This window comes from Lonchura striata, chromosome 1A (genome assembly GCF_050655825.1).
Source record: "Lonchura striata isolate lonStrDom1 chromosome 1A, ASM5065582v1, whole genome shotgun sequence".
NCBI classification, from domain to species: Eukaryota; Metazoa; Chordata; class Aves; order Passeriformes; family Estrildidae; genus Lonchura; species Lonchura striata.
Window position 1 is genome coordinate 20,696,926 of NC_140741.1, and position 18,609 is coordinate 20,715,534.

At 40.1% G+C, this 18,609-nt stretch overlaps 2 protein-coding genes across 6 annotated transcripts in view; one reads left to right on the plus strand and one right to left on the minus strand.

Moving 5' to 3' along the window:
* The first annotated feature begins 453 nt into the window (after positions 1-453).
* Positions 454-4,984, plus strand: YARS2 (tyrosyl-tRNA synthetase 2). The gene is made up of 5 exons (XM_021549367.3): positions 454-1,256; positions 2,120-2,287; positions 3,432-3,587; positions 3,905-4,075; positions 4,325-4,984. Exons 1-5 carry the CDS (start codon positions 454-456, stop codon positions 4,482-4,484), a joined length of 1,458 nt encoding a protein of 485 aa, XP_021405042.3. The 3' UTR covers positions 4,485-4,984.
* Positions 4,985-7,762: 2,778 nt separating this feature from the next.
* The window catches only part of DNM1L (dynamin 1 like), a 35,439-nt gene continuing 24,592 nt past the window's right edge, over positions 7,763-18,609 (minus strand). For 3 of the 5 annotated variants that reach the window (XM_021549373.3, XM_021549372.3, XM_085569649.1), the window contains 7 exons: positions 18,021-18,113; positions 16,174-16,230; positions 14,901-14,978; positions 12,547-12,714; positions 11,808-11,917; positions 10,455-10,614; positions 7,763-10,031 (listed from right to left, as the gene is read on the minus strand). In XM_021549373.3, the coding sequence (XP_021405048.1) occupies positions 9,975-10,031; positions 10,455-10,614; positions 11,808-11,917; positions 12,547-12,714; positions 14,901-14,978; positions 16,174-16,230; positions 18,021-18,113 (723 nt within the window). In that variant the 3' untranslated portion in view covers positions 7,763-9,974. The remainder of the gene's footprint in view (positions 10,032-10,454; positions 10,615-11,807; positions 11,918-12,546; positions 12,715-14,900; positions 14,979-16,173; positions 16,231-18,020; positions 18,114-18,609) is intronic. The other 2 variants (XM_021549375.3, XM_021549374.3) reach the window with 1 other exon arrangement.

The window sequence follows — 18,609 nt, forward strand, 5'->3', positions numbered from 1 at the left end:
TCACCCACGTGCCTACAGCTGCAGTCTACAGTCTACCTCCATCTATAGTTCGAGCTCCCTCTTCCCAAGCATTCAAGACATGTAACACAGCTAAAAATACCTAGGAATATAGCTAACACATTCTAGGAACACAGCTAATAAATGCCGGCAACACAGCTAATAAATTCTCGGGTCTGTAGATTCTAAAGTCCCGGCGTGACTCCGAGCGTGGTACCCGCTCTGCCGAGGGGCTGACTCCCAGCGCCTGCCAGCGCTGAAACCGCGGGGTTTGGGGCTGGGAGGGATGCAGCGAGGAGCAGCCGACACTCGCCGGTTCGCAAGCACCGCCCAGCGCGCAGCGCGGCCGCGGTCCCCGAGCCCCGCAGAGCCCCCGGGCCCCGCCGCTCCCGGTTCCGGGGCGGTCCCGGCCAGCGGCCCCGCCCGCCGCGGCGCTCCCGGCGTGCCCCGCGCGCGATGGCGGCGCCCGCGCTGTGCCGGCGCTGCGGGCGGGCGGCGGGGCCGTGGGGCCTGCGCCGGGCCCCGCTCCCGCCGCCGCCGCCCCGCCGCCGGGCCCACGAGCAGGCGCGGCGGGCGCGGGGCGCCGCGGGGCTGCTGGCGGCGCAGTGCGAGCGCGGGCTGTTCCAGGAGGTGTTCCCGGCGCAGAGCGCGGAGGAGCAGCTGCCGGCGCTGCTGCAGCCGGGCCGGCCGCCGCTGGCCGCCTACTGCGGCTTCGACCCCACGGCGGACTCGCTGCACGTGGGGCACCTGCTGCCCGTCATGGCGCTGCTGCACTTCCAGCGCGCGGGCCACGACGTGATCGCCGTGGTGGGCGGGGCCACGGCGCGGCTGGGGGACCCCAGCGGGCGGGAGCGCGCGCGGGAGCCGCTGCCGGCGGGGCGGGTGCGCGCGCACGCGCGGGCGCTGCGCGCGGGGCTGGAGCGGCTGTTCGGGAACCACCGGGAGCTGTTCTGGGAGCCGGCGGCCGGGCGGCTCGGCCGCGCCGCCCTGCTGGACAACGCCCGCTGGCTCGGCCGGGAGCCGCTGCTCCGCTTCCTGGGCGGTGCGGGCGGCCGCCTCCGCATGGGCACGCTGCTGAGCCGGCAGAGCTGCCAGGCGCGGCTGCACAGCGCCGAGGGCATGAGCCTGGCCGAATTCCTGTACCCCGCGCTGCAGGCCTACGACTTCCTGCACCTCCACCGGCACCACGGCTGCCGCATCCAGCTGGGCGGCCACGACCAGATGGGAAACATCATGTCCGGATACGAGCTCGTCACCAAGTACGGCCGGAGCGCGGGGCGGGAGGTGATGCGCGGGGTCTGGGCATCGGGCGAGCGGTGGCAGCGGTGGGGTGGCCAGCGGGACCGGGGATGTTGTCACCCTGTGCTCGAGGGCTGTGTCCAGTGCTGGGACGCTGAGGTGCTGGAGCAAGCCCGGAGAAGGGCGGCGGTGGGATGGAGTGCCCGGGGAGGGGGTAGAGTCGCAGTCCCTGGAGCTGTGTAAGGAAGGACTGCACGTGGCGCTTAGTACCGTGCTCTAGGTGACATGGTGATGTTCGGTCACAGGTTGGACTCGATGGCTCCAGAGGCCTTGCCCGACCCCACCGGTTCTGTGATTCCTTAACAGAATGGTGTGCTTAGTCTCTAAAGCAACAAGAGATTTGGCCACACACATATCTCTGTGATTTGAGAGGAGTAATTAATTGGCCTGACACAGCTTGGCACATAGGTACATTTTGACTAGGTTTATGTACATTTTTAAGAAAAATAATAGGTTCTTGTATTAGTAAATCCAAGAACCAAAATCAAACACCCTGAAGCGGGGGACAAAATCGAAACAAGTCTGCCAGCACACACATCCTGATGTAATCACACCAAATAGGATTATGAGACAGTTGCAATATATAATATATAAACTACTTAAAGTACATAAATGTCTGTGATACATACAAAAGAACTTAAGAAGTTAGGGTGCTGGTTTTTTTCCCTAAAGCCCTCTTCACACAACAGTGTTGTGGCATCTTTTTGCCCATCACACCCAACTTTATATCAAGGACAGAATCTTGCAGAATGCTTGTATTTTTGTCAGCTTTTACCAAGATGCGATTTATTTTTCTTAATGTGCAGTGACTCTTCTTTCTCAGGATGACAGGAGCAGATGTGTTTGGAATTACTGTACCTCTTATTACCAGTACTACTGGTGATAAACTGGGAAAGACTGCTGGAAATGCAGTTTGGCTCAACAGGGATAAGACCTCTCCATTTGAGCTGTATCAGTTTTTTGTCAGACAGCAAGATAACGTAGTTGAAAAGTAAGTTTTTCTCCATCCTGCTTTTTGTCATTGTTCATAAAACCTAATTCTAACTGTTCACTGTACCTGCTTCATTTAATTATGTGCAACACAAGCTCCATGTAGAAGCATGTGTTAATTATAACTGTTCATGAAATAAGCAGGCATGACTGGTTCCTAAGTAGACAGGATAGTGGAACTTCCATATGCTGAAATACTCATCAGAAAATTACAAGGGGGATGAGAAAGGAGTGAAGCATAATCATTTTGTTGTGCCAGTGGGCTGACTCTCTTACATGTCATATTAGTTTTAGTACTGTAGCATCACAGTTTTTTTCAGTACACTACATTTCTACATCGATTTTAAGAAGTTGTTCTGTATTCTTTTCTAAATCTGTTTTACATTAAACGTCAATAGCACTGTTAAATCTGAGCTACTGCCCTTTCATATTGGGACCTGCCTTATAACTTACTTACCTCTCTCAAAAGTTTTGTCTCAAAAGTTACCTCTCTCAAAAGTTTGAATTATCCCCTGATAATTCAAATCCATATTCTGATCCCCAACACCTTTCAGACTGAAAAGAAAGGAATGTGGGTACTTAAAACTAAAATATTTCAGCCATTCAGACTTTTTAACAGTAAAGGTACCTGCAATACACTGCGTAGGACTGACAGCTCATTAAAATTGACTTTGTTGTAAAGAGTAGGCTCAGGATGTATCTTTAAATTCTTGATTATCCTAAATATTTTTCCTGCTGAGATACTTGCCAACACAAGTACGCTTCTGTCCCATGATGTCCACAGACTGGCAGTGTGATTTTGCATTAGCATATTGTGGATCTCCTAAGATAAATACAAACCTTGTTAGTTGACACACGATTCCAATAAATCCTATAAAAGTTTCAAGAGAAAACTAAATTATTGACTGAAGTACAAGCTTCATAAAAGCAGCTAACACAATCTTATGCCTGAAGACTTGACCTTAGACAGAATAATAAAGTAAAATGTGAGTTTTAAAGATTTGATTGAAAGGACAGAGCATCTTAATATGTATTTCTTAAATTGACTAAGAATAATTTTCATGCAGTTACTGAAGTTTGAATGACAAAGGCAGGAAATCTATAATCATGGCTTTATAGACAAAGTATTTTTTCTCTGCTCATAGATACTTGAAACTATTCACCTTCCTCCCTCTTGCGGAGATTGCCCACATCATGGAAATGCATGCTAAAGAACCTGAGAAATGGGGACCTCAGAAACGACTGGCTGCAGAAGTAACTAAGCTTGTCCATGGTAGAGAAGGGCTGGAATCTGCTAAGAGGTAGAGTTTAATGTATCAAGCAGTTTTGCTTCAGATTTCTGTGGTAATTCTCCATAGCTTTTCAGGGACTATTTTAATCTAGTAAGTTGTTGCTTAGATGTTAAAAGAGAAAAAAAATGTAGAGACTTAAAAATGCACTGGAAATATTTTTAAAAAAAGTTGCAGGGCAGTAGGGTACAATAAGGAAATGGGGGTGTATTTGAAGTATTTCTGTTAGTTTGTGGGCTCCCAAAAGAAACAGGGAAGGGGAATCTGATGAGTCCAGTAGTACTTTGTGTGAAGATAGCTTGTATTCTGAATGCTCTTTGTTCTCACAGGTGCACTAAGGCCCTTTATTACAGCAGTGTGGAGGCACTGGAAGAAATGTCTGACCAAGAGCTACAGGAACTTTTCAGACAAGCTACTTCTGCTGAACTGATGCTTGAACCTGGGATGACTGTTCTTGACTTGTGTCGCAAAGCAAATGCCATTCCAGATGGACCTAGTGGGTAAGTTCTCACCTGTGATCATGGGTAAATACTCAAAATAGTATTTACCCTTCTCAGAAAGAAATGGAGTAGTAGACCCTAAGGTTAATTTCAGTCACTGTTGACCTGGACTAAGTGAAGTGTAGAAGAATTAAAATTGATTCAATTATGTATCCAACAACAACAAAATAAAAACACGTAAGTGAACCTTCAATTCTTAATAAATAGCTTTTTCTTGCAATTAACAGTTGTTTCTGTTTTGTTTTTAAGGTACCGGAAAATTACAGATGGAGGAGTTTCACTAAATGGGAATCGTGTAACTAATCCTGAGACTGTTCTTATTCTGGGACAGCATATTCTGAAGAATGGAGTATCATTACTTAGGGTTGGAAAGAAAAATTACTACATTATAAAATGGCTGCAGTTGTGACAACAGAATATCTCCCTAAAATGATGGGTCTCTAACTGTGCTGCTTGAAGATGTACTTGAAGATATTTCTGTACTGTACATTACTACACAGCTCAGAGACTGCACAATGCTTCTTTTTCAAAGTGCATCAGAGTTCATATAAAGGAGTTAAACCACTGACGAGATTGTAGATACTCTGCCTTATTCAAAGCAGCACTCACAAGGATCTGCATAAGAAGAAAATGAAAAGATTTATTTCAAAGTCCAGCGATGGAGATGTGCTTCTACTCCTTTAAGAGGCCTCTGTGTTGTAGAACAGTGCCCAGTTATTCCACAGGATAACCCACAGGAAAATGAGCCAAAGCAAACTCAAACCCGCTCCTTCTTACACCTAATGTGTGTTCCTCTAACCAAGAAACCTTGCTGGGGGCAAAGACAACCAACCTACGGTCATGTTTACCTGAACAGGTTTGCTTTGAAGGAAGCTGCAGAAAATTCATAATAAAGGACTAAATGATAAAGCTCTAATGTAAATTAGTTCTTGGTTATGTATGGGGACACATTGCACCAAAGTTTTCCAGCCTTCCTGTGGGAATACACAGGAAATTCAGTTTTGGAATCTGAAAGTACAGAGCCTTTAAAAGCTTAAATCAACCTAATGAATCCCTTTTAGGCCTTCTGTGTGCATAGTATGACTTATAAGGAGAGTGACAGTCATTTCACTTCTTTGGTCCTGTGAATGACTGGATTCATGCTAGCATTCCTTGATGAAGGAATATCCTGGTACTAGTTCTTAGGCTCTGCAGTCAGCTGGAAGATAGTACATTATACCAGAAGATTTGGAGCATGTACATGAAAGGGTTTTTTTTAATGTTAGCTGCTGCTGCTCAGGAGTTGTGGGTGAACAGCACCACAAAGATCTCTGGACCAGGAAACACATGAAAGCAACACTGCAAAGCACTTCAGCTTCCCTCAAGGATAAGGCCTCACTGAGGCCATGTGGAGAATAATTTCCTGGTCCATGAAATCTTCAATACAAATTTGCACTGACAGCAGCCACAAGGGGCCTTAATCTTAGCTTCTGGAATGTGGTGTGTATTCTAGAGTTGGGTGGGGAGTTTCTTATTGTTTTATGTATCTTTTTAATGTTTCTTTTTACTTGATAAGTTTCATGCTGATTTCATTTGCACCATCACTCAAGATTTCAGCAGTAATAAAATACAGTGGCTTGCTTCTTAGAGATGACAGTTTCTGGCAATGAAACTGAAATAATGGTACTTTCAGAAGCTCAGCATGTTCTTAGTGTTAATTTCAGTTTACAGATCCTGCTTATCTATCTCATAATGAAACATCTCCGGCCTCATCTCTATTACATAACAAAGAAAAGTAATTGAGTTATTTCTACCTCAAAGAAAGCACATGGAAGAAATGGGGGAAGGGAAGGGGAAAGGGGAAGTTCATCCACCTAACACAACCACCTTGTTCCTTAACTGACAGAAGCATTAGACCAAATCAGAAACATGCACCTGGGACCAAAATATTCCAGTACATGTTCACCTCCAGAGAAATACAACAGAACCCATTTGAGAGTTTCTTTGTGGTTACAGGAAAAACTCACGTCTTCACATCTGATCTCTTTCCTGTTCGCTGTCATCGCCAAATGGTGCAGACACATGTGTCCATGTCTAATAAATGAATAAATTTACTTTTAACAATATGAAACAAAAAAAGGAATAAAGTTCTTTGCATGCCAGGTTTCTAGTAAGATTCATAAATCCCAAGAAATTTAGTCCATGCTTGCCTTTGACCAAGTCCTAGCACTTCAAACCCTTCCCTGACTTTTCCCAGAGAAACAGCTGGATACCAGCACTATTTGTCATGACCACACAGGGCCATCACAACTGAGCACTTGAACACTTGGGTCAAGGAGGATTGGAAAAATCAACAATTCTTTCTTAACCTAGTCTTATTTCTTATATACAGGTACATTCAGATAATCAGAAAGAGTGTCCAAGCTTGTTCAAATGTGAACAAGGAGTAATTAATATTAAAGTATTATATATGTATATATACACATGCATGATTAGAAGTGCAGAAAGAAAAGTAATAATTTGGGCAAGATGCTTAAAAAAACCTAAAACAAACAAACTAAAAAAGCTCCAGCAAAAACATTTGTACAGCACAACCTGAAGACTTGAAGTTAACCTTACTGTGGCACCTACCAGTCAAGAAGGGTGAAAGGGCATGCAGCAGGTAAACTCAAACCTATGGGAGCATGAAAGCCCCTTCACTAGTTTAAACAGTGTCATTGAACACAAAACCATATCCAAGTGGTATCCAACTCCTCTAGCTCTCACCTCAAAGCAATGTTTAATTGCCAACAAAAAGCAGATGCAGTGGAGATCCTCAGTGACTACAGAAAACACCAGCTCACCATTGCTCTCAAAGCTGAAGTAGAAAACTACAGAAAAATAAAATTACCCAAGATAATTCCATTCAAATTCTCAACATGGGCACAACAAAGTGGCAAACTGTTTCTTTTCCCTGCTGTGGTCCATCAAGCAAGGATCTGAGTTTGCTATATCCAATCTGGCATCTGTCATTCATCCACAAAGCAATTAATAAAGGCAGGTTTCACACAAAGTTTGCTCTGTTTACTTCACTGTAATGCCTGAAGCACACAGACACCACCAGCCCCTCTACCCATCTGTTTCACCAAATAATATTTGAGCCTGACTACTAAATACAAACTGTTCACATCAGGAGGATACTGTGTTTTAGTTACAGCAGGACTGCAACAGCTCAGGTAACAATGTCAGACTTATGAATCTGAACTTGGCTACAGGGAGTTTTCTCCAAGATTCCCCCCAAGACAGCAAGTTAGCTAAAACTTAAGTGCTAGTGACAAATATTTTTTTTTAATTTCAATTAAATAAGGTGATCAAGAAGACAGCTGTAAACCATCAGTCTAATCTGGGAATTTTTCAGTTGCTGCCCTCATTAGGCTTTTTTTCCACAGCTTCCCCTTAATTTCTTTTAATCCTGGTAGTAACAGTAGCATTTGAAGTATTTTAGCTCAGTTCCAGAACACAGATTGGTTCAAACCTATCAGTGGGCATGAGCAGCCTGTCTACATTATGAGTTATGGAACTATTCAAGAATGCAGAATTGAGTGAGAACAAGTGAAATCATAACTAAAGCTGCACACATATAGGTACTTATACTACTAACTTACAAGTGCATGTAAGTCCTGCCACCAGAACTACAAGTCAGTCCAAAATTATTTCTGGCGTAATTAATTTTGTGTATTATCTGTTTATTAAATAACAGGATTGTTACAGCATGGACCTTCAAAGTCTTGCATTAAGGATTACAAATCAAGTTCATTTCTTGGCACTCCAACCTTAACAAATTGAAACTTTTTGTGAAACTTAACAAAAAAAGTCATAACATTTCAGAAACCAAATTAACACTGGAAATTTCACATGACATTACAGAGCCAGGTATCACTTGCAAGAATTTCTTCAATAAATGAAGTTCATTTGCTTTATGCAGCATTTCAAAACTTTACCAGAGTATTTCTTAACAAAGAGACTGCTGACTGAACTTTGGGAGTTAAAGCTTAGGTAGCAGATTACTTATGGACGGCACTACCTTGTTGAAAATTTCTTGGATGTTCAAAGCAAAAGGGAGAGAGGTGTCAGGTGAATACCAAACAGAAATGTAATACTTTTGACAAAACTTAAAAAGCTTTCACTGATCACCAAATTGATTTAAAAAGTGGTTTGCACTTCAGTCATATTTCTTAAATCTGAGAACTACCATCACTGGATACAATGCAAGATAAAAGTACCTCCTTTGTATTCATTACATGTAATGCATACACCATGACTTTTTAGGCTATTTAAAACACACACATATTTCTGTGTTCTGCATGAATTACCTTAGATCATACATGAAGTATCCAAAAGTTGCATCTTTTAGACTTAACTCCATGTTCTTACATTGATGCCAAACTGAAGATTACCATGAGAAAAAATACATTTTTAAACAGAGCTTGTAAACTGAATTTTTAAATTTTCAATCTTTAGCAGCTTGCCAGAGGAATTCCTTTTTTGCTAACTAATTTCAAGGGGAAGGAACTGCATATGGTAATGAAAACCTCATTATTATGGCCCAATATAATAAAATCAAGCCATGGAGGTTAACAACAGTGTCCTATTTTTCATGCAAGTTGTGTTAAAGTATCAGCAACAGTATAGTAAACATTTTCACTTTATACAAAGAGTGAATCTGCTTGAAAAGCACATGCAAGTATGCTGGCTGGAGTTTAAATAAATTTTTATTCATAAAAATTAAAATGTTTACTTTTTCAAGGCTAGTGTGATAAAGAATCATCTGTATGAATTATAATCAGAAGAAAAAAAGAAACCTCATCAACTTAATTTCCAACCTAAAATTTCATAATCTTACGATTGTCCTCAAAAAAAAGCTACTTACAGCACAATAAAATTTCCTCAAAAGCAACTGTAATCTCTGATATAAATATTCCAATTCCACAGACTTCCTTTCACACTGTCATACATTCCAAAATTAGCAGAATTTGTGGGCATCCCCTTTTCCCTGGCCAACTTAATCTGTTTTTAAAGGAAACACTTACTATCCCATGACAGTTTTGAAATCCAGTTTTATTTTTCAGTTTTGCCAGAGCAAATTTACTCTCAGATGGTCCAGGGGCTTGGTCCCGGGGGGGGGGAAGGGGAAGGTGTCCTCGTGCCTGATTATAAACTCCAACATTCATACACAAGCTCCAGTGCACATTAATAACTCTGCAGCCATTTTTTAGTAGGCTGTTCTTGTTCGCAAGCTCCAGGCTAATTCTTCCTACATGATACTCCATGAAATCAAGGCTGAAATTTTGTCTGCCATTGAAACATTTGGGGACAAAGAGAAAAAAAAAAAAGGGGGAACACACATACATAGTAATATGCTCAACATCTCTACTGTGCTATAAAATGGAGACCTCCATCTGTCACAGTGCATGCAATATATTCATGAAAGAAAATACTCGGTGCTCTCTTTTCTTCACAGTATTGAAACTTCTATTGGAAAAGCAGCTTAAAACTATGCCACAAGACTACACTGGCTGTCTTAACCACAGGCAACCTGTTCAGCAAGTCAGGCACTGGAACTTGAATGTTTTTCCCCAAGTTCAAATGAGACTGTCACTGAGACAGAAGACTTGGTCTGCTTTAATTTGCACCAGAAACCTGGTAAGGAAACATTTAGAGCCATTTATTATATGGATTAAATATGACTTCTTTTGCAAAATACAGCATATTTTTCTGTTTGCAAATCAAACCAACTGTCTTTACATGAGCAGATTTACACAGTTGCAGTACACAGATAAGAAGAGTTCATAAATAAAAATTCTACTCCGTATACCATGCCTAGCAATTGTCAAGCCAATGTAACCTCCAATGCATATAAATAGTGTGGCTGATACAGTCTTCACCAAAGATGTGTCTCACGGATCTCTGCAATGATCTGGCTGGCTCGCTGCAGGGCCTGCACACAGGAACACACAAAAGCCAGAGTTAGTTATGCTGGAGAGGTTTCGCAGGGACAAAACAGCAACAGTCTGGGAAGTGCAAAGCTAAAAATCAAACCAAAGCTAATCAGTGTCATTACAAAACAAGTGGCAACCCATTAAATTCTCAAGAAGGGCAGACTTCTTCACCATACACAGTTTTAAAAGTCTGCCATAAAAGAGAAACTGCACCTACTTTCTATCTAGCCTGCTCAGCTGCAAATGTAAAAGCTCATATGTAATCCTTTCTGGCCATGTATTGGATTTAATTCCTCTAGCAGTGAAAAGCAATACATGGGCACAGTCTTATAAAGCAGTAAAGAAAAAAGGAAGACAAGTTTTCAAAAAGCCTCTCATTGATATGGTGAAGTGCTCCCAGGAGCTGCTGATCTCTTCATTACCTTTAGCATGTCAGCCGCCTCTTTCCTGCGCTGTGCCATGTCCTCAGACTCTGTGAGGAGGTCATCCAACAACAGGGATTTGTACAGCTGGCCCACCAGCTCACTCTGGAGAGTGTCCTTCACGTGGTTCACCAGAAAATGCATCACTGCCTTTGGCACACTGCAAGCACATAAAGATTGTTTCTTTGAGATAATTGCTCAAAACCAGGCTGTTCCAGATGAAAAATGCATAATGAGGGCAAGCAGCTACACATAGCCTTGGCTCAAACTACCAGGAATCTATCACTACCATAAATAAAAACTCTCTCAAGTAAAAGCAACATCATGTACAATCTTAGAGTAGGACTAATTCAAATAAACTTAATTTCTTCCAAATAGAAAAGCTGCATTGTAAAAAAACATGAAGAGTGTAAAACACAAAATAACTTTGCTCATTAGAAACCAACCTATCTTTACTGTGATAGGATGACACAGATTTAAGTACATCAACCCTAAAACCACATTTTATGTGTAAATGGGAAGAGAAAGAGGCAAAAAAATAATTAATATCTCTGATATTACATAGTACAAGCAGTGCAGTAAAGTTAAGTTAAACAAAGCACTCCCCTGCCATTAAATACTAAAAATCACATTGAAGGTATTAGTTTACTGGATAGACTAAGATGCCTATGAGCCTCACTAACCTGCTGTAAAATCTGGTTTCCAGATTCCTGTATTCCCCCCAAAACTTCCCATATACATAAAAATATAAGTATATATGAAGTTAGACATTTCCACAAAGACATAAGCAAAAAAAGTTTTATAGAATTCCTCTTTAAAGAACAAGTATGACATTTTTAAGCCAAAACTTTTAAGGCATTTTCCACAGTAGAACAAACTTTTTCATGCCATTTCCATCCTTATAACTAAGTGCTAGAAAACTGAACCACACACACACACACACACACACACACACACACACTAGTTCCTATTTGACCCTCACATTTGAAATAACAGGATGGCAAAGCTAAATTCTGTTGGGGTACACAGCACCTAGAATTTATTTCAGTTATTTGCTGCAAATCTTCCATCTGAATTGAAGCATTCTCCAGAAAAGCAGGCATCTCCTAAATAATTAAACCTTTTACTTATTATACAGAAGTTGAAACCATTAGAGGAAACAAGTGCTTCTTCAAACTGCTTCATTCTGTGAAGTGTCAAATTTTACTGCTGCTGTCCCTTCTAAAAAATTAATTTATTTCTTCTCTTCTTACAAACATAAGGACATGATAAAAATAACATGATCATATATATGAGTCTTGAAATATCACAATATTTGCATGGCTTGAATATTTCAAGGAAGTTTGGGTTTACCTGTCCTGAATGTTCTTCCTGACAATAAGGAAGTAAGATTTAATAAGTCGTTCAATCACTTCACAATCTCGTTGCTCTCGGGCAGAAAGTTTGCGTGCAACAGGTACAGGCTGTGTGAAAAAATAAAATCCTCAGCTTACCAATTGTACTCATTTGCAAATACAACTCAGAACTCTAACTACTGCTCTTTTAGCTTGATTTTGATAGATGCAACCTGTCTTGCTAAAACCTATAGTTCTTCAGAAATAAAATTTAAGATATATCAAAATCCACATGTGTGAAACAAAGGTCAGAGGGCACCACTACATTTTTTCTAAAGCTCTCCAAATACTTCAAATATCTCCATCTGTTTTTAACTTAAGTGGATTTTGTCTTTAAAGGTTCTTCTCCTCTCTTATAAACATTAAAATTCAGCACAAGAAAAGCAGGAATTTGAGCTAAGATTTGTTTCTCTACCAACAGCTACCTAGACAAGGAGTTCACTTGCACAGGAATTTGTGAAAGGAAGCTAGTTATCCCAATCATAGCCTGAAACTGGAGCAGGCAGGGAGGTTGCAGACAGATTGGAACTGGGCAAGGAGCAAAGCAGAAGAGACTGACTGGAGCTCCCTGTTGCTATAGTGGGAATTATTTACAAAGAGACCACATATTAGCAGCAAAGTTACAAAGTATGGAATTCAGATGTTTTCTTTCCTGAGCCTAAACTAAAAAGAAAAGGAGTTTGCCTTCCAAGACTCACCACATCTAATAGGTTTACAGCATGTCCTTTTTGAGGACTAGCAGGTAGGGCTGCAGCTGGCTTGAACTTTTCCTCTGCTGATACCTCTTCTGCTTTGGAGGGTTTCAGCATTCCTCTCCAGCTGCCTGTTCCAGACTCCTGAGGCGCATCTGCTCCTACAGAAGGATTCTGTACAAACAGCACATTGAAAAGACATGGCAAAATAAGAACTTGGTCACCGTAGAGAAGAGTCTGATCAAATCACTACAGGTAAAACTCACTAAAAAGTAAGATCTTCATAGGTATATTCCCTTCATTATGTTCTTCACATTCCCCACATTTATTCTCCCTTAGCTGGTTACAGCTCACAAAAGGTACCAGTAAAATGAAAACTTAAAATTCCTACTCTCCCTAATAAAGGGTATTAAAATGTCTCAAATGGAGAAGCTCCACAGCATTTTATGGGTCAACAAATCACTTCTGAAATAAGGGGTGGTCTTTCTAAGTCATTTGGCTTTGACCACACATCATTCTGAAGGTATATTTTGAAGATCACCACCAGCTCTTGCAATATTTGAATTTAAACTCTTCAAGTTTTATTTAAATATGAAGTGAAGTTTCTTACAGTAACAGCTAAAAAATATGCTAATTCTGTTTTGAGGTAGCATAGCTATGATCACCTTTGTGCTGTCAGAATTTATGGAAGGCTTTTTTTGTAACAAATGAAAACAAAAATCTTCATCCTCTGGAGTGAAGATCAGAGATTCTGGGGAATTCTGGGAGATTCTGGGAGACAAAGAATGATTCACAAATCTTCTGAGAAAAAAATGTAACATTCAAGTCTTAAACATTAGGAATCATTGAAGAAAAGAAATATTAGTGGATGGTATCCATCATGTGTTAATTAGTATTAAAAAACCTAAAGTTTATTTTGATATAGAAGACGGGCAATTTTTATTTTGTACCTTTCCACAAGCCTAATAGCTCTTCTATTTACTCTCTGCTTTAAAATCTACTCCTGCTTGAAAAACAGTCAAGGTCATTCAAGGCTTTGTACTTGCCTTGCTTCAGATACAGGAGGAAAAAAGCTAAATTTATCTGTTGTGTTTACAATGAACCCCACAGGCTGATCTTAAATCTAAAAAAAAAATTGAGGAACAAAGCACAGCAAATAGAATACCAGCAGTAATATATAGGAGGAAACCCAGCTAATCTGTGCACATAAATTTTATTTAAATTACACAACTGCTCAGAGGCATTGTAGAACACACTCAGAATTCAAATGAAACTCTGTTAGCAAGAGAAAATTATTGGTAAGGAAAGCTCCACTGCATGATTTCAGATTGCAAGACAGCTGTTCAAAATAACAAAAATGCCACTCTCATTCTGTGTTACTGTGGGGCCTGCTCTACCTCCAAAGTAGTTTCAGAAACAAAGCTACACAAGAGAGTGTGAAATGGATCCCCTCAGAGAGGACAGCTTTTATGGGAAATGCAAACCAAACATGGCAGCTTCCTGCTACTTCCTAAGTCATATTATCTTCACAGTGGCTCTTGATTTCTTTTTAAATTTTGCTGCATATCAAAATCTCTAAAACATTGATGAAAATAATAAAATTCTACTATTGACTAGATTTTGACTTTAACCACTTTGTTCAGTACAGAAATGGAAGCTTTGCATTAAAATCTGACTGTGCAATAAAGCAGAATGCTTGAGTCCCCTTGGTACTCCTAATACACAATCTTGTGACTGCCCATCTTTTCTGACTCTAAGCAAGAGCAATTAGCAGAAAAGCTTTCAGAGGAATAATGAACTGTTATTTTAACACATAAGACAGCACACCTAAAAAACATTGCAGAATACATTTCACAAATATAAGTAAACCAGGGATTCAACAGTTATGTGAAACAACACAAAGGAGGTTCAGTTTGAACAAAGCCTGGTAAAGATTCCCTGCAGGAAGCAGGAAACTCACATTTTAGCTTATCTTCTGTCCTCTTTCTTTAACTGTCAACACATTAAAAACATGCAGTTTAACAGCCATGCTGGACGCTTTTGATTACAGTACTGTTGCACCCAAGAATCTATTAACAGTTTGAGGCAAATTAGGTGCATATTTGCACCACAATATATTGTAAACAAGAGTTCAAAGAGAAAGCAGTGACTTGGCCACCTCATGGCATGTCTTGACATACCACTACACAAAGAACCAGTAGTGCCAAGTAATCCACTTGGCACTACTGGGGAGGACATCCAAAGTGGATAGGACACACTGTTGGTGACAGAACACTAGGGATAAACTGCTTTCCTTACACCTGGGGTGCACCACAACAGAAACGTGCATGCAGTGCTTAAGAGGAAAAATCAAGACAGACCTTGCCATCAGCCTCAGCAGAAGCAGCAGTAACAGTCTCCTGGGAAGCAGGTGCCAATGCACCTGGAGCTTTAGTAGACTAAGGAAGGTGAAGAATGCAGGGAGGGGAAAAAAAAAGTTCAACTGAACACCACCAACTTTACCTAGCAAATTCCATACTACTAGCATCTTTCAAAATCCAAAAAAGAAATATTTTGAATTTGCAAGAAAAACAGTAATAGAAGCAGAAAAAAAGAAGAAAAAAAAAATGAAGAAAGAAAATAAAAGAAACAAAAAGAAAAATAAAAAGCATCTCCAAGACAGTTATTTTGGATTATCTGACCTTAAATTTCATTTAAGCTCCTACACTGATAATTTAACTATGCAATCAATAAAATCAAGGATCAAAGAGCACTGAAAGCAATCTCTAGATAACTACCTTAAATTCCCAGTTCATCCATCAGTTGTCTTAGACTGATTACAGGCAACAGTATTAGATCTACTCTGGGACTTTTGTCTCACTTTTTAAGGTAATGAAGTTAGTGAACAGATTTCTATCAGCTGTAGAAACTACTGTTACAACCTCATGAGGATCCTAAACTATAGTCTCTATCTTTGAATTCTTAATAATTCACATAGTATTAAATAACTGTCTAAAATTCCAGCTTGTTGTCAGACTGTTCTTTCCTACAACCCGACAATGTTTTCCGTGACATTTGGTTAGTTCTTCCACTCCTGTCATTGCATTAATCCCAAATCCTGATAAAATTAAGCAAGCTCCAGAGACAGAATACATGATTTGATTTTTATTAACAACCAAAAATGTCACCTCCAACATCTGCTTTCAAAGCAAGTAAGACTGCAATAAACTGCAGTTTTGAGTGACTTCAGAAAAACTAAGTCACTATGTTGGCACTGGATATTATAAATCACTTGTTTATCTTTTGAAATCAGTGTGTCTCAGCTACAAATTTAAGCATGAAAGTTCTGAGTCCATCTTCAACATCTGCAGGCATTTTACACCTTACCTGAGATGATGAAATTTAAGTAATAAGTGTATTATTACATTTATAGACAAGTCTTCCAAAATATCAGATTTAAAATCTCCCAAAAATTTGCATCTTTTTAAGAAAGTTATATTCCACTTTGATCTTATGAAATGGAAAGGAAAAACTCAATACCTGAAAGCTCCCAAGACTGTTACTAGGGCAGCATATCAAAACTTCCAATATTTAAATTGGATCTAGGAGAATGCACCAACTTTATGTAAAAAATATAATCAAACATTTACTTACCTTGTCTCGTGGCACAGCAGAAGGCAATTCCCGGGTTAACCTGTTCCGCCTTTGCTCCTTTAAAAACAATCCAGCAATACCTCAATTATCTATTATTCTCTATCAACACATAGGCAAGATTCACATTTACAGATGACTTCCATTTTAGACATAAACATGAGTAACTTCATCTCATCCAGTGCCATGCTAATGCTGTGGTCTTGGTCTATGAAACCCTTGATTATTTGGATACTTTGATTACCTGGTCAAAACTAAATTCTCAGTATAAAAGTTTTGCAAAGATTCTTTGCTACACACTCTCTAATCAAAACCTGAGCCTTTACCAAACCATATCAAAGCTCTACAATTTGGCTCAGCACAGATACTCTATAGCCCTCCTTAAGCTGTAAATCCTCCAAATAATTGAAAGGATTTGATTCTGTGGCCAGCACATGATTAGCCCTAAATGAAGGAGGCTGCAGATTTTGTTTCATAGCAAAATAGAATTTAAAGCAATCAGGACAAAGAAATACCTGATTTTGCTTAAAATTAACAATTGACTGTCCACCAAATAAGGCTTGGGTTTACATGGTTTGGGTCTTCAAAAATGTCAATGTCCTGTTTAGGAAAACATTAGGAAAGAACTACTTTAAGTAACACATGATGGTACAACTTTGTATGTTCAGCATCACAAAGTCTTAATTTCTGTACTCACAGCAGTTTCCATACACATTGTTTTTGAACTAAAGAGCAGTCTACCAAGTCAAATTCATATGCATGCCTAGTCAGTACAGAACATATATATAGAAGGAAATAAAAGGTTAAAACTAGAGTAGAAATCTTGATGTAAGCATTTAAAAAAGGAACACTACCAAGAGCATGTAGTGACAGGACAAGGAGGAATGGCTTCAAACTGAAAGACAGTAGGTTTAAATTACATATTTCACAGGAAGAAATTCTTTACTGTGAGGGTGGTATGGCACTGGAACAGGTTACCCAGAGAAGCTGTGGATGCCCCATCCCTGGAAGTGTCCAAGGCCAGGCTGGATGGGGCTCTGAGTAACCTGGTCTAGAGGAATGTGTCCCTGCACCAGGGCAGGGGGGTTGGAATGAGATGATTTTCCAAGCCAAGCCATTCTATGATTCTGTGATGAATGAAAATGATGTGTTGGATAAACACAAGGGTATTAATGACCTCTTAGCCAAAGAGATGAGGTTTTGCAACAACACCAGATTGGTTCTTCCAATCTAGCAAGCAGACTGGTTGTTGAACTGCTTCCACAGGATGATGGCAGCAACAAGTATTATCTGATTTGGACTTGAAAAACACAAGATTAATGATGGGAGACTGATGGAGAGAATGTCTCAGGGAGACTGAAGTGTGGTAACACAGAGATTTTCAAGAACAGTGCCAAAAGCAAACAGAAATTAGAACCTGAACAGAGGAAATAATACTTGTATTATCCTTTCACGAATGAGAGGAACATTATCGATACACTGTGTCAGAGTCAAAATGCAGTTACTTTAAGATGAAACACCATTTCACAACTACATATTTAAATTTCTCCTTCAAAAATTTAATTTCATAGGCAATACTCAATTAGATGCCCATCTTAGTTTCTAGACTGAAAAACAGGCAGAAGAATCCTTTCAGTTAAGTATCAACCTGTGATCCTGAATATAATATGCAATAGAAATTTACAAGTCCACAGATCACTAGAGTATACACCATATTCATAATTCATCACATTTTTAATGCCTCAAAATGTAGAAACGTGCTTCAAGGAAAGTTAAAGCTTTTGTTATTTTATCAATTTCACTTTCACTTAAAGAGACAAGAAACTTTTTAAGAGAACATACTTTCTTACCTCTATATTGTTATTCATTAACCCACAAGCATCAGCAAAGTCTGGATGTTTGGTATTGATATAAGCTAACTCAATGGCCACCAGATTATGAACCTGCAATGCAAGACATTCCCAGATCAAAAATTCAGGGAGTAAACCTAATGCCAGAGCAGAGCAATGACCTACAATGCTGGCAAGCACAGCTTAACTGCCCATAGCAAAAGACCACTCAGCCACAAACCACCTACAATATTTGAACCAGGGAGAGACGGCTCACTGTGAGGAACAGTAAGAATACAAAACAATTTTTGCTTTTCACGTCAAATGCAGGGTCAAATACTGAAACACTCTTTACTCCGCAACAGGCAGTCAAATCAGACTTTTATATTAAAACATATTTATTTAAAGGTACAAGCTGAACTTTTAGTTTTCACTAGCTAAAGGGCATTACAAGTCTCTGAAACACACAGAATAAGGACTACAATTTAATTTTCATCACTGCATCCCGAACTCTACAGTAAACGTACATTCCATAACAAGGGAGGGAAATAACCTATATGAGGAAGACTAGAAGATATTAAGTTGAAATTTTGTAAAATACTTCTTGGGA

Bases quoted from the DNA above. Each gene is read 5' to 3' on its own strand.
- YARS2 (XM_021549367.3), top strand. From the start codon at position 454: ATGGCGGCGCCCGCGCTGTGCCGGCGCTGCGGGCGGGCGGCGGGGCCG. The intron at 2,288-3,431 runs GTAAGTTTTTCT...CTCTGCTCATAG, and splicing joins CAAGATAACGTAGTTGAAAA to ATACTTGAAACTATTCACCT. The intron at 3,588-3,904 runs GTAGAGTTTAAT...TTGTTCTCACAG, and splicing joins GGGCTGGAATCTGCTAAGAG to GTGCACTAAGGCCCTTTATT.